The 15,133-nt window shown below is 35.5% G+C and overlaps 1 protein-coding gene across 1 annotated transcript in view; it reads left to right on the top strand.

The window, feature by feature from the left end:
* MYCBP2 (MYC binding protein 2) overlaps positions 1–15,133 on the top strand; it is a 138,813-nt gene that overhangs the window by 92,335 nt on the left and 31,345 nt on the right. Inside the window, exons 51-53 of the mRNA XM_072400450.1 lie at positions 7,971–8,195; positions 8,756–8,888; positions 10,083–10,205. Of these exons, the coding sequence (XP_072256551.1) occupies positions 7,971–8,195; positions 8,756–8,888; positions 10,083–10,205 (481 nt within the window). The remainder of the gene's footprint in view (positions 1–7,970; positions 8,196–8,755; positions 8,889–10,082; positions 10,206–15,133) is intronic.

Genomic DNA, 15,133 nt, shown 5'->3' with positions numbered 1-15,133 from the left:
CGGTATATGTAAATACGAAGCGGTCATACACTGTGCCAGAGTTTGTCAACATATATAACATGAGGGTAACTCTTAAATTAACTTTCAGGTCCTCAGGGATTCCCATCTACAAAAATTAGATCCCCAGCTCACTGTACATTAGTATGGTTGGTCAGTTACAAGAATACGTCCTATATTGCTGATCAGTGGGAAAAACATCAAACTGCTGTTTGCTCAAAGAAGCGCTAGCAATCTCTGGAGGAACCCTAGGGTCCCATTGAACACTGGATGAGAAACACTGATCTTTGCCATACTTGGCAGATCCTTGTGTGCTCTGCTGATCCTTTTCTCATTATTAGGGAGGAAACAAGTGATTGATGGCCACTAACGCTATAGTATGTAGTATGTGGCCCAATCCTATTGAGTTCATGTGTTTTCTAGTAAGGGTCCTGCATTCAAACACATTTTTAATAATTGTGCAGTTTCATGCTTGTGACGGAGTATAAGGAAAGCCCATTTCAGTTGTAGCATGACTGTGGACAAATCCAGTTTAATAAGGACATGGTTTGACAAGTTTTGTGTGGAGGAACTTAAGTGGCCCGCACAGACCCTTGACCTCAATGCTATTGAACACCTTTGGGGGAAAATAGAAATGCAGTTCATGAGCCAGGACAATAACTGAAGCCGACAAATGCTGTTTTGTGTTTAGGATTCGAATCCCAAACTATCAAAAAGCCTACCCAGAAGAGTTTGGGCTATTTATAGTCACATAGAGTCATAATGATACCCATGCTTTTGGAATGGTGTTTTTATGGTGTGACAGTTAGGTTTGCATAAAAAAACACATAGTGTATCTGTAAGCCTTCTAATTTGTGTGTATCAACTTACCCGTTGTAAACAGATTAGGTCAAAGCAATCTTAAGGGGCTGAGAATTCCACCACGTTTTATAAGGTAAAATTTTTTCCCTAATTGCAGCGTTACATTAAATGCTATGAATTTTGGCATTAGGGTTATTGGAGGAGAAAGAAGAATGAGGATTACTAGTTTCTAGATTGTTGGGCTAACTGCAAGACTTTCTTTGAAGATTTTTTTTTTTTAAAAAGTATACTTTTGTGTAATACATTTTTAACAGTTTATTATAGTACACGGAAAGTTTATATGTACAGATTGCAGTAGTGAGCCCCAGTGATTGCGTTTGAATCGATTATTTTGCTTTATACTTTTTTGATATGGGGTAAATCACCTGATGCGCATCCCTTCACCTTAATCTTTGGGCACAATTCCATGTAAACGGATGAAATAATGTACATTCATACTTGGCATAATGGTGTTTGGTACTTTGCGGTTGAAGTAGGGTAGGTCTGAACCCTTTCTTCATGCTAGCCAGTGTTTATTTCTGCCAACTGATACATTGTTAAATGGACAGTTGTCAATTTTTTTGTTGTTAAAGAAAATCTATCCACAAAGCACTTATAGACTTTTGACATGAATTTGTTTGATACTTCTGAATTAGTTTGATTTTTGTAGTACTGCAAAGCCATATACCAATATTAATTATACAGTGTAATTAGCATACCCAAGCATTCTTCCCTAGCATATCCTGGCAGCTGCCAAATATTGTAGGCAAGTCCCAGCATGTTTTTAGGTTGGATTTTTATATATTGCTTTATCTCTGCATTGGCCCTACAGAACAATAAGAAAGGCAAAACCTGGTTGTGCAGTGTTAGTGTCTTTGGGATTTTGTGGTGGATACTACTATGTATTCCTAAATTGAGGGTGTAACAGTTCTAGATTGTCCCAGGTTGTTCAAATGTTGTTCAGTTCATAGATTTCAGAAAAAAACATACCATCTCTCGGACATTAGCTTATGTGCTTTTATACCTTTAAAAAAAAAATTTAGTTTTTCGTTACCGAGAGGAAATAATTAAAAAATACAGAGTGTAAAATGCATACAAAACATAACTTATGCATCATAAATGTGTCTTTTTCTAATAAGAAAAAAATAAATTATGCATACAGTATAATTGGGCCCATTGTCTTTGGCCAATAATAGGCCTTCTAGTACGTGCTCCAGGATGTGTTTACTTTGAAAATGATCTGGTAAATTTTCTTTAGGTATTTTGATATTTAGGAAAAGATGCCACATTCACACTAGAGAGACAGAAACATTGTGTATTAGATTTGTCATCAGCTTTTTTTCCGGTTTTGTGCCATTTAGTAACCACACTGGGTTGTGTTTTGCTGTTTACTGAAGCATAATGCATACCACTGTTTAAAGTACACCTGGTATGGGAGAAATCTGGGGGCTGCCATTTTTTTACCTGAAAATGTTAAGGCTGGCCTAACTTTTTGAGAACAAGATAGGACAAGATAAAAATCAGAAAATGAAAATCCAGTGGGGTGGGGGAATTAGAATTTCTTGTAAAGACCAGTAAGCATTGAAACTAAAATGTTCACGATAGGAGAGGTCTGTTATGGCAACTCATTCTTCTGTCTCAGAAAGCGTACCTTTCGTTTATTTAAAGGTTATTTGTGTTCTTTATGAAATATTGTTGTAAACATTTACCATTTGCACCCGATATCTGTATTTTATATTTTTATTTGAAGACCATGTTCTCTCACTTTCTGGTAAATGGCATGACACACTACATCCAGACCAAACTTTGGGATTTACAGCTGGTTTTCTACATGTATTTCTGTCAATTAAGATTTAATTCCAATGTGCTGTACATCCTAGGCAGTGTAAGTCTCATTACTGTGCTTTTTTCCTGTATTAATGGTATTTTATGCACTTTGCTACTCCCACCCCATTTTCTCTGCTGTTTCTCTCTCAAACTCTGCTACTCAGAATATCTTTTATGCTAGCCAAGGAGCCAGGGACTTGGACTTTTTAACTTGGACTGCAAAAGGTTTTCTTCTTCAGGTGAGTTATACTGTACCAGCTTTCATCAGTCTTTTCTTTCCTGTCCTGTGCCATATTCTTCTTGACTATACACTATTGATTTTTTTTCTGTGTCTGTTCTCTGGCATAGTGCATAGAAAGAAATTTTTGACAGGTAAGCAAATGAGGTTCTCAGATACCAAAGGAAAGTTGGTAAACAAATTCAAATGTTTTTATATAGTGAGTTGCTTAAAATGTGTATCAGTGCAAAAAAAAAACATAAAAAACATGTTTATTTCTTTTCCATGTAATATGTAAAATGTGCATATATTACTATTCTAAACATGCTTCAAGTACAGAAAAATAATTACCCTGTCAAAATAGTAAACCCCTACCATCATCTTTATATGATACCCGTCTGAATTCCTAAGCACTTCCCAGGCCTGCCTTTGTGCACTCCCAGAAAGCACTGGAATTAGATTATCTTCTTTTTTTTCTGGTGTGATTAAACCAGTAACTTTTGTACTTTTACACAATTTTTACTTTGAACAATTCTGTATTTAAAAAAGGTACAACTTTAATTCTGTCTGAAAAGCTCTTCCCAACACTCAGTGAAATAGGCATGAGCTGAAGTAGCTGTAGAGATGAGAGGATCTTTCCGCATGACAACGCTGCTTATCATCTGGAAAACCTATAGTCATAGCATGGTGGTGGTAGAACTTTTGCAGGGATTTTTTCATTGAAGAGGATGTAGATCAAAAAAGGGCTGTACTAGAATATTTTTCTGTGCCTGACCTGACTGGTGACTGATTAGTCATCTCCTCAGGATAATTATCCTAAATATCCAAAGATACACTAGAATCATTAAAGCGGAACTAAACGTTACAACCAGGACAGTCCTTTAAATTTTACCTGTGTGATAGCAATTTTTTTTTTTTTTTTTTTTTTTTTTTACATTTTTCAATTGGCCTTACTTAGTTACTGGTGTTTCCATTCTAATATGGTCCTCTTCTGGGTGTCAGATCTTTGGCTATTATGAATAGCCTGGAAGGGACAACATAGTTTGTATAGAATTTCATTGAGTCCTTGCAGCCCCATGGAATCCCAGAATACTTATTATGTTCCAGCGTCTTATACTAAATTCCTCATGTAGGTAAGTATGTTTTATTGCATGGGCATAGCCTGTCCTTTCTTTAATAAAAAGCCTGCCAGCAATTTTCTATATGGAACTATAGTCGTGTTAAACTAATTGAAAATCAGTGACAGAACTTAAATGTTGTTCTTCAACCGTTCCAATTCCAAACAGAATTTTCCATAAAAAAAAGGCAGAATCCTGCTGTGTAAATCTAATAGTTCAATAGTCACAATGGGAATCGTTTGCTGTAAAAGGGTTCTCCCATGCATTGCCTTGGTAGAGGGAAACCTTTTCAGTGAACAATGTCTATTATATTTTCTAGAACATTCAAAACGTTTAGTATACATTCTAAATATGTAATACTTTATTCACCCCCTTTTACATTTTGTAGTTTTTGTAGGCTCAAAAAGTATTGCATAGAACAGAAACACTTACCTTTTTAAAAAATTTTTAGATGCCTGCCTCCCCATATGAGATTCATCCCCTGTTGTATTGGTGACTACTGTCCCTGGAAAAGCATGGGGAAGTCCAAAATGGTATGCTTGTTCCCACAACCAGAGATAAGGTTGGGTTTTTAGTTTTTCTTTTTTAGTTTTGTTTGTTTAACTTCCTGTTTCCCCAGAACAGAATGACACATATGGCATCAGTTATCTCTCTACATTTTTGAAAAAAAGAATACATACTCTAATCAGTTTATATATTTGACTTCTAGTTCCATTACCTTTTCCTTGCATATTTGAGAAGGTATAAGAACATTTGTATGATTTACAAAAATGTGTTTAGGTAAACACCACTGTTATTCAAACTAATTTTTAACAATCTTTCGAAAGGAAGGTTATAAACTTTGTACCTGTGGCTTGTTGGATGGATGAAGTAGTTCTGATAACCAGCCAGCAATGATAATTCTCCTTGCACCCTAATGCCTGGTTGCTATATAATTGTTTATTTCACTGTAAGGTAGTTTTTACTAATTAATTTGTAGAATATAGTACTACTTAGGGCTGCTTTCTGTTGCCCCACTGCAGTCCAGTGATCTGGTGCCTTTGATGCTGACAAGTTTTTGAGAATAAGGGCTAGTTCACAGGGGCAGTGAGGTTGTGGTGTTTTTTACCACTTTGGCATGCCCAGAAACTATGCCCGTGGTCAAGACATTACATAAAGCTTCCTATACCATGCAGTAGAGAATGCATAGGGGCGATAGTATTTGGATAAACAGTTTAACGTGTCAAATAGTCAAACGCTGTTTAGTTAGGCATTGACATAGTGGTTGGGGTTACTGAGTATCTAGCAATGTGGCAGCCATTGGGAGACACCTGGGAACCTCTGTTCCCACCTTATGTCCAAACTTGACTTAATATTGCTTTTAGGAATTTAACATGAACTTTGCCGAGTACACAAAATTGGGACATTTTGGTGGCTATTCTTTATTAAATAGGATTTATATAGTGCTAACATATTACACAGCACTGTACATTAAATAGGGGTTGCAAATGACAGACAGTGACAGTAGGAGAGAACCCTGCCTCAAGAGCCTACAATCTCAGATACTATTTAGGATTACTATACTTTTCATAACTTTTATTTCTTTATCATAACCTATAAATTATTTGGTATTGCCAAGTGAAATTATCAGTACACTACACTCTACATTTATACTTTGGCAGTTTATGTAGTGTCAACAATGTAAAACATGTAAGTTTATTTTTATAGTTTTATTTTTTCTATTTTTTTTCAATGTGTGTCAGTTATATGAAACTGGAGCTTTTGAGATGTTCATAGTAATATCAAAATATGTTTGTATAACAGACCTGTAAAGGAGCATAATGTTTGTTTTATATAGAAAAATACATTTTAAAATCATTGTTGATGTCAGGAATTGATTTGCTACCATGGCATGTATGTACATGTTTACACGGAGTGTGTTTAAAGTAAACTTGTCTTGGGAGCCCTGTAAAGAAGGCAGGTTGTCTCAAACCCCTAATCGTGACCTCTATGCCATTCACTTGAAAACACCTGTTCACAAGTGCATGCAACGTCCTCACTGCATGTTGAAAAATAAAGATTCTGTCTTCATTGTATATGCAGTATGTAAAGACAGGAAGCATGTAACTTAATTTTCTTACAGTTGTATGAGCAGGGAAAATATTTTCATGTTAAATATATGTAGTGATATAATTTATTCTAATAAAGTAAAATGTATAACTATTCCGAAAGTATTTAGTAGAGCAATAATAGTAGACAGAAAATTCATTATTTTGCGATTATCATGCGATTGTACATAGATCCAAATACCGTATTTTTCGGACTATAAGACGCACTTTTTCTTCCCCAAAACTGGGGGGGGAAAGTGGGTGCTTCTTATACACCGAATACATGTTAAATATACCGGTAATTAAAAAAAATCATACTCATCCGATACCGCGATCCCGCGATGCTGCGTGCTTCTTCCCCTCGCTCTCCTCCCGGCTGCAGCGCGTGTCTCCTCCTCCTCTGAGCGAGGAGAAGCCGGGGATACATTGACACAGAGTGATTAGAAGGCGATACATTGACACAGAGTGATTTTTTAGTATTTTGTTCAGAATCTTTTTTTTCTAGGTTTTTCTCCTTTAAAATTGGGTGCGTCTTATAGGCCGGAGCGTCTTATAGTCCGAAAAATATGGTACATCAAGTTAGACAAGCTTCAGCCTCCAATGATTCCTGTTATGTTTATCATACTAAGCAGGGGTAATTTAGTACCCCATACAATGCAGTTAGAAAGGGGTGTTTATTGACCATTAGGCGATCATTTACCAGTAAGTAAAAATTTAATGATTTTGGGTAACTGAAAGCATTATTTTATAGCTCATTCTGCATTGAAGTGTTAGAAAACTGGGAATGTTTAGATTTGTTTTATTCTATTCCTAGTAACAAATTTAGTTGTGGTTAGCCTGATTTTATATCATAGTTAAAATCAAACTTTCTGAAAATACAAGTACACAAATAGTGTTAAATATTTTGTATTGTAACCTGATGGGATTTTAATATCTGCTAATATTGTACAGTTGTGGTATCAGAGCTACAATATCAGCATTTCTATGAATGCAAAAGTAAATTCCATAAACAGGCTCTTTTTTTTTATTGTAGATGAAAAGCTTGTTTTTGTTTGTCTCCCTGTGTAGTGCAGTACAAATCACCCATAAATGTTCAGTTCAGTTTAATAATGCCCATCAAAAAAGAACTTTATGCAAAAGGTGAAATATACATTTTACTGTTTTTTTCTTCAAAAGCATTTTTCTCCCCATCAGTTTTCAACCCAGCCCTGCCTGGCGGCCTAGTTAATGCACACGATACAACATACAACAGTGAAAGGGAAAACTTGGTAAACAATTTTTGTATAGATTCTGTTCATGCCTCCCGCCTTTTTTTTTTTTTTTTTTTTTTTTTTTTTAGTCATACGAATATGTAAAATGTGGTGAACTTGCCTCCCTCCCAGCACACTCATTTCAGTCCCTTTTTTGATTCCGCAAGGCTGTCTTAAATTGAATTAGTGACTGTTAAAAAGTAAACATTGGTGTTAACTTACTAAAGGAGTTCAGGCTGTTCACAAAGTGAATTGGGACTCTGCAAGAGACACTATGCCACAGACAAACCACAATTTAAATGTTTTACTAAAATTAGCTGATTTTTTTGTGTGTGTTTACATTTGTTGGTAAGATTGGGACAAGCCATACTGTTTTTCCTGTAACAGGGCTGCAGATTATTTTGTGAAATCATGGGTCTCCTTGCTGGAATGATAATGTTTGGTCATATTACACTTGGATTGGAACACCCCCTATTATACATAAAGATTGTACTGTATATTCTTGTGCCGAGCAGTGAGTAGGTGGTTTAGGAATTGTGAAATTGGCATGTATATGTGTATGTTAAAGTATAAATGGTTCTATGTGAATATGTAATGATGACGTATTGATGATCTGCTTTGTTTTATTCCTTAGGAGCAGGTAGCAAATGCGGAGGATTTGTTGAGGGATTTCAATGTGCGCTGCACACAGGAAATGACGGTTCGGGAACATGATGCCTCAGTACTCAGGGGCGGGCCTGGATACTACAAGGTAGTGAAGACTGGGCCCTCTGGTCACAACATCAGAAGCTGCCCAAACCTAAGAGGTATCCCAATTGGAATGTTAGTACTTGGAAACAAAGTCAAGGCTGTGGGCGAGGTATGGACTCTTCTAGCTACAGTTGATGACTTACTAAACTCCGCTTATGTCATGCAAATATCAGAGCAACAAATCTTTTCTTTCCTCAGATGTCCTCCCTGTTTTATTTTCACAATGTTATAGCAATTGCCAAACTTGCACGTTTCCATAGGACTGTTGTAAAGTTGCTTTTTTCAAGATACCAAATGCTTGTATGCTTATGGGCTGTTCAAAAACAATGATTTGTAAATAAATTTTGGTGTGTCTATGTACAGTTTGCTTCAGGGTGTAGTGTGTCATGCTATCTCTCAATCCACCCTTGGAATTTGTGGATGCCTTCTTACAAATCTGAACCATTTCCTGCTAAGCTTGCCGTTTATTTGCTAGGCATTTTCTCTACCTGGCTAGTTTGAATTCTGATACTTTGAGATTCGTAAACTTAAACTTTTATTTTCACTTTGTGTCATGCTGGAAGTGGAAATCTATATAAGTATTGTAGCATGCAGCCATTATTTCTGTATTTTGATGCACTAAAGAAAGTTAAGATCTGCATGAATGTTGTAATCTCTGTTCTGTGCCAGGTGGTGAGTTCTGAAGGTACATGGGTACAGCTGGATAAAAACAGCATGGTAGAATTCTGTGAGAACGATGAGGGTGAGGCTTGGTCCTTGGCTAGAGATGCTGGTGGCAATCAATATCTCCGTCATGAGGATGGCAAGTATAATGTTTAATTGTAGTACTGTGTGTGTATTTTTTGTATATTATAGTTTATTTCCTCTGTTTTTACTTTGTGTTTTAGTGGTAAGAGGTTAAGCCCAGATTCCTGATCAAAAAGAAATCTAGCCATTTGCAGACATTAGGAGAAATAACTTTGCTTGCATGAATGGTTGCTAATAAGTTAAAAGAAAAAAAAACACCTTGGGTACAATTCTATTTGTGTGTGTGTATGTGTGAATATATATATATATATATATATATATATATATATATATATATATATATATATCATTACCCTGCACATTATGTAAATAATTCCTAAAAGTAATCCATTTATGATGTGCTATATATATCTCTGTAACATAAACTAAAGGTGCAAGTTCTAGGATACTAGATCTAGAATTGATAATTGGAATGTTTTAATTGGCTATTGGGAGCAGCAGAACAGGGTACTGTCAGATGATTTACTGTGTTCACCCCCAATGCCACTGTTGTTGTTAAGGTGAAGGCCCAAACTTGCGGTCTTATTTTCTCGTTTGAATCATTTAACATTTTAGAATGTCAGTAAAAATGGTAATTTATTTCTATTTTGGAGGAGAACAGCTTTAATGAAAATGTTAAAGAGTATGTGAAGAAGTTTTGTTATTGACCAAGAGCCTTCACTAGTTTCTTCTGTAGAACAATCTCAACTAAAGAATTCATTCAATTATGCTATTGTAGCCAAAATATAGGACAGTAATGTCACATACTGAACAGAATAGTAAAGATGGGAAGCAAAGGAGTTCTAACTTTATGAAACTCTTCTGATTCGGCAAGGAAAAGTCAGTCTACCAGGAACACCTAGTGTAAACCATGTAACAAAATTGTTGTTTTAGCAGTGTACTAAGGTTTGGTTTGTACCACTGATGAATCTTTTTATTATTATTATTAAACAGGATTTATATAGCGCCAACATATTACGCAGCGCTGTACATTAAATAGGGATTGCAAATGACAGACTAATACAGACAGTGATACAGGAGGAGAGGACCCTGCCCCGAAGAGCTTACAATCTAGTAAAGACCAAGTAAGGTATTGTTTCACAATACCTTACTTGGTCTTTACAAACTTCCATGGTGTTGTGGCAAATTGATGACAATTTCAAAATGAAGTCATACTGAAATATAATTGTTTTTGTATTCTCTTACGCAGAGCAAATTTTAGACCAGGGTTCTCAGACTCCACCTCCAAGCCCATTTTCTATACAGATTTTCCGTCGAACTCCAAGTGGAAACATTGTGGCCGGGTTTGACTATGGTCTTGGAAATAATAAAGGTATTTTTTTTTTTTTTTTTTTAACCTTGCCTTTTTGGTTCTTCATTGGTTTGTACTTAATTGTGTGTAATAAAGTGCTTCTTATGTCTGAGAATACTCTTTTATGGTCTTGCAGCAACAGCTAAACACTATATTGATTGTTTGATATATTGCCATGAGTGGTTAAATACACACTGTATAGTATTATGTAGGCTAACCATTATGGCTGATAAAGATGAAATTGTATAGTCACATTTCTGTAAAGCATTGTAGAGCAGTGTGCAATACAAAAAGGGTAAAGGGTTTTTTACTTTAGCTCTGGTGTGTTTAAATTCTTAGTACTTTTTGTTTTATTTATTTATTTTTTTGTAGTGTATATTGTGTGTATATATAGCAGTGCTCAACCCAGAATTTTTTTTAAGCTGGGTGGAGAGAAATTGTAGGCGGGTGGAAGCCCCTGATTTGTGACCTAACTCTTCAGTAACCACCCTAAAACAGCCGGGTGATTGCTGAAATTTGCCGGGTGGTGTGCCCAGCTAAAAGGGGCTGGGGAGAACACTGTATAGTGTGTGTGTGTGTGTGTGTATGTGTGTATATATAAGTGTATATGGTGTGTGTGTATATATATATATATATATATATATATATATATATATATATATATATATATATATAAGTATATTTTAGTTGACATTAACAAAACTGCAAGAAATAGCATTTTAAAAATGTTGTTCTGTTAGATTTAGAGGTTTAGAGATTAGCTACTAGAGGAACCGTGTATCACAGCGTCATAGGCTCTTTAGAACTTGCTGTAAACAATGCACTCTGCATGGATTATTTTCTAGACTATCATTGTGAAATTCAGCTGTTGTAAAGTAAACCCAATTTGTAACATTGAGAAGCAAGAACTATATATGTAATGAGCAAATATGGCTGCTCTGACATGCATACATAATGTCACACTATACTTTCAACAGAGAAGGAGTGTGGTATATTTCCAACCAGGAAATGTATTTTATTGCAGAATCGGAACAAATCACCAAGCAGGACAACAGTGGGGGGCATCCAAGTGAAATTATTGCTTTTAGGAAGACATTTAAGAAGTGTCATCATCCTAAATGTGTTGCCAACAACAGTACTCAAGTTACACATTCTTTACTCCTCCTCCTGACCTATGGCAGCTACATTAAAGATCCAAGTCAAAAGGTCCAATAACCTTTTGATGTAGCTACTACAAGTTAGAGGGAATAGTATATAATGCCCAACTTGAGTGCTGGTGTTGTTGGCAACACATCCAAGATGACATTCAAGGTGACACTTGGCAACAGTCTCTGGACACTAGGGAGGTAAAAGGAGAAGCAGAGAACCTGGCCAAACACAGGGAGTAACATCCCCATAAGATGGCTGTGTTAGAAACTAAAATGTGTTCTTTGTTACAAAACAGTATTTTAGAAAATTTTAAAATGTGCTCATGCTATTTTCGTTTCTAGGAAATTTGTCTACATATTTATTTATTTTTTACTTGTAAATCTAAATGTGCTTCTTGTTTGCAAATAGCTTTTTTTTTTAACTTCAAATTTCCAACCTCCTGTACAATCTGTACTTTTTAGTTCTTCATTGTGGGTGGGTGTGGGTGTGTTCTTTTGGTATCTATATCCGCATCAAATTATTTTTAATATTCTTAGGTATTAACAGATGTTTTGGACATAAACAGGCAGAATAAAAACTAATAATAAAATGAATAAGTCCTAAATATATGATTGTATTACTTGGTAATAGGATGAGGCGTTGTTGTATTACTTGGTATTAGGATGAGACCGTGTTGGTAATTGTACAATTGTAATTGTTCAATAAATCCCATACAGCATATTTTCTGAAAGACTACAATAACGCTCCTAGGTTTGTAATTCTGAAAACTGGATGTTCCACTTCAGCTTATATAACCAGATCCCAAAGCAAAATATCGTAGCACTTATCCACCCACATTGTAAGCTATGTGAGAGATATAGCCACAGATTTCGGAACCTGTGGTGTTCCGTGAACTGGTTTATACATCAGCTGTAATCATTAATAAATAGGTTAAAAGCTGTTTAAACCTGACCTACTACTGGTGGATTTTGAATGCTGCCATTGCTGAACTCGTTTTTAAGAAAACTATAATTGCCTTGATATAAATCAGTAAGTAATCAGAATTCTTACCTGCATGAACAATTACTGGTGCTGTCATATTTACTAAGATGCAGGTGCCAGGACTGAGTGAACTACGACAGAATGGGGACAGGTGAATATAACTGGCTTTATAAAGTTCAGCTTTAATGAGATGCAGAAAATTGAACTTTTCTATGGAAATAGGCTCACTTACCAGTCAGTGCTATCAGATTCTGTAGCTGAGTTTGATTTATTGGTTTATTTAAGTCAGTGCAGTTTGGATGGTATTTCCCTACACCCCAGCTTGCACGCTTGTTCTGATCCTGTGATTCAGAATGTGTTAAGGCAGAGCAACCTAACAGAAATCATTTTTTTTTTAATCGAGTCAACAATGGCAGTGTACATAATCTCCCAGTTTAAGGTGTGATAAAACAAAATAAAAAATCTGGGTCATGGGAAAAAAAAGTTGGTAATTGGTTAGGTAGCTGTTACATAAAAATAAAAAAAAAATGCTTATCTAAAGAAAATAATAAAAAAAAAAATTTGGGTTGATCTGAGCCTCATGAGTTTTCTCTTTATTGATGAAACTTCTTGATTGATGATAAACTTGTGAAAATAAATAAAGTTTAATGTTTTAAACCTGTGTGAAGCAATATAATATGTAAATGGCACTACTATTGCTATTTCTAACAATGTGAATAGCATTATTTATTTTTTTATATGGGTCAGAACTGTATAAGGATTAATGTATATAATGACTTATTACCATTTTGTACAAATTCCTAATGATATTTGGGGGCATGCAGGAAAAAAAAAACAAGCCTGTGTTGCCTTCGGTATATGTCTACCTTTGTAACTCTGGTTAGGGCCAGTGTAGAAGCATTGGATATGTTATGGTATATCTTAGTAGCATGTTGTGACCTTCTCATAAATCATTTATTGATGGGTTTTAGTTTTGATTGTTTTGACCATTGCAGGTGATCAGCTGAGTGCCATACTGAATTCCATTCAGTCACGGCCTAGTTTGCCAACTCCTTTCATCTCTGACCAAGCTGCAAAACCTCCCTGTTCCCTAGTCCACAGCCCATTTGTGTTCGGACAGTCCCCCTCCTTCCAGCAGCCTCAGCCTCCGCTTCAGAGTAAGTCTGTCGCTCTCACTTGCTGCACCCATCCATTTTATCTGAAGCAACTTCTTTAGTTTCTTCAGAGACCTCCACGTTTATGCATGCCTAGTTGTTTGTTCACCAAAACAATTTTTTTTTCTTGGTTGTGTTTTTGGCAACAGAATTCTTTTAATTGGGTCTAATATTGAAATTTTGAAGATGTGTTTAGTTGTTTTACATGGTTATAGTTATTGCTTTGATATTTTCTCTTGATATGTTTTACTTCATTTATGCTTTATCTGGGGAATTGGAGACTTCTCCTTGGCTAAATAATTTACCAAATGGTTATATCCTTTATTTCTAATTATGAAAGACAATTCTCTTCATGAGACTGATGTTTCACCTTTAATTTGTTTTGGGTTGATTTTGTATTGGTGCAGTCTGAGAAATTCAGCTGAAGTAATACAATAAGTACTGTTAAAACCCCCTTTTTGTGTTAGCAAATACAGTGTAGTCAGATGCATCAGTTATTTTTATTTATTTATTTTTTTTTGTAATGACTTGGATTTGATATATTGTTTAAAATTGTATATAATGTGCAGTTCTGCATTTAGTAGACATTGCAAGGCTTTCTCTTAATTTTGTATCTGCTTTGTTTTGCAATTGGATAATATGGAATCAGGGACACAAAGGCCGATATTCATTTTGCTGTGTGTAAATACATATATTTACCAGCTCTGTGTTACATATTGTATTACCATTTACCATTCCTATCTCCTATTCATATCCATCCTCCATCCTTTATTCCTCTAATGTTCAGTTTCCCTAATTAATATGTTCATTCATTATCTGTTGCATGTGGCTGCTTTTTTAAAATACTTTGCATTTTATGTTCTCATGGATTCCTGGGTTTATTATTTTTTTAACAGATTTAAGTAACTATATCTTGTCTAGAAACGGTCTCTGTTGATTTGGCTATGTTTTTATTTTTAAGGCATTTTCCTTACCAGACAGCTTATTTGACTTATAGTTGCATGACACCTTTTTATATGTTTAAAGGTGTGTATATATTTAAAAAAAAAAACTTTCACCAACCTGGACTTTTCAAACTTAGTGGAAAAGTACATAATAAAAGGTAAATTCAACCAATCATTTGCAACTTATTAAATAAAGTAGGTTCGAATATAAGCAAATCTTGGCTTTACCTGTAAACGTTGAACTTGGACCTACACCCTCTTAATTCTCCCTGTCGCCAGTAAAGGCTACCCAGTATATGAAATGTCCAATAAGGAGGCTTATGCTGCTGGAGAGCACAGGTTATGCCACTTTCTGGGTTTGTTTGCACCCAAACAATTATTGATCAGCAGTATTGTCTGTTTTACAGTACAGTTAGTAAAAGTTTTAGATGAAGCCCATTATAAAAACCCAGAACAAGTCTAATGACCCAGGAATTCATGGATTCCCATCATCAAGCAATGACTGCAGTTAAGCAGCACCTGTAGTTTATAGCTGCTGTATGCTGTCATTTGATGCCTGCTTTGTAAAGTGCTTTTGTGTCTGCTTAACTCTTTGCTGCTTCTGTACATCTGTCTTCCACTGTAGACCACACACCATGCAGTGATGATTCTTGTGAGCCTGTTAGCAAAACTAAAGCTCGTCCTACATCTACTATTATTCATCTTTATATCAGACAAAAGG

This window comes from Pyxicephalus adspersus, chromosome 1 (genome assembly GCF_032062135.1).
Source record: "Pyxicephalus adspersus chromosome 1, UCB_Pads_2.0, whole genome shotgun sequence".
In the NCBI taxonomy this organism is placed as follows: Eukaryota; Metazoa; Chordata; class Amphibia; order Anura; family Pyxicephalidae; genus Pyxicephalus; species Pyxicephalus adspersus.
Note: the sequence above shows the minus strand (reverse complement) of the source record. Positions and strands in the feature narration are given on the sequence as shown.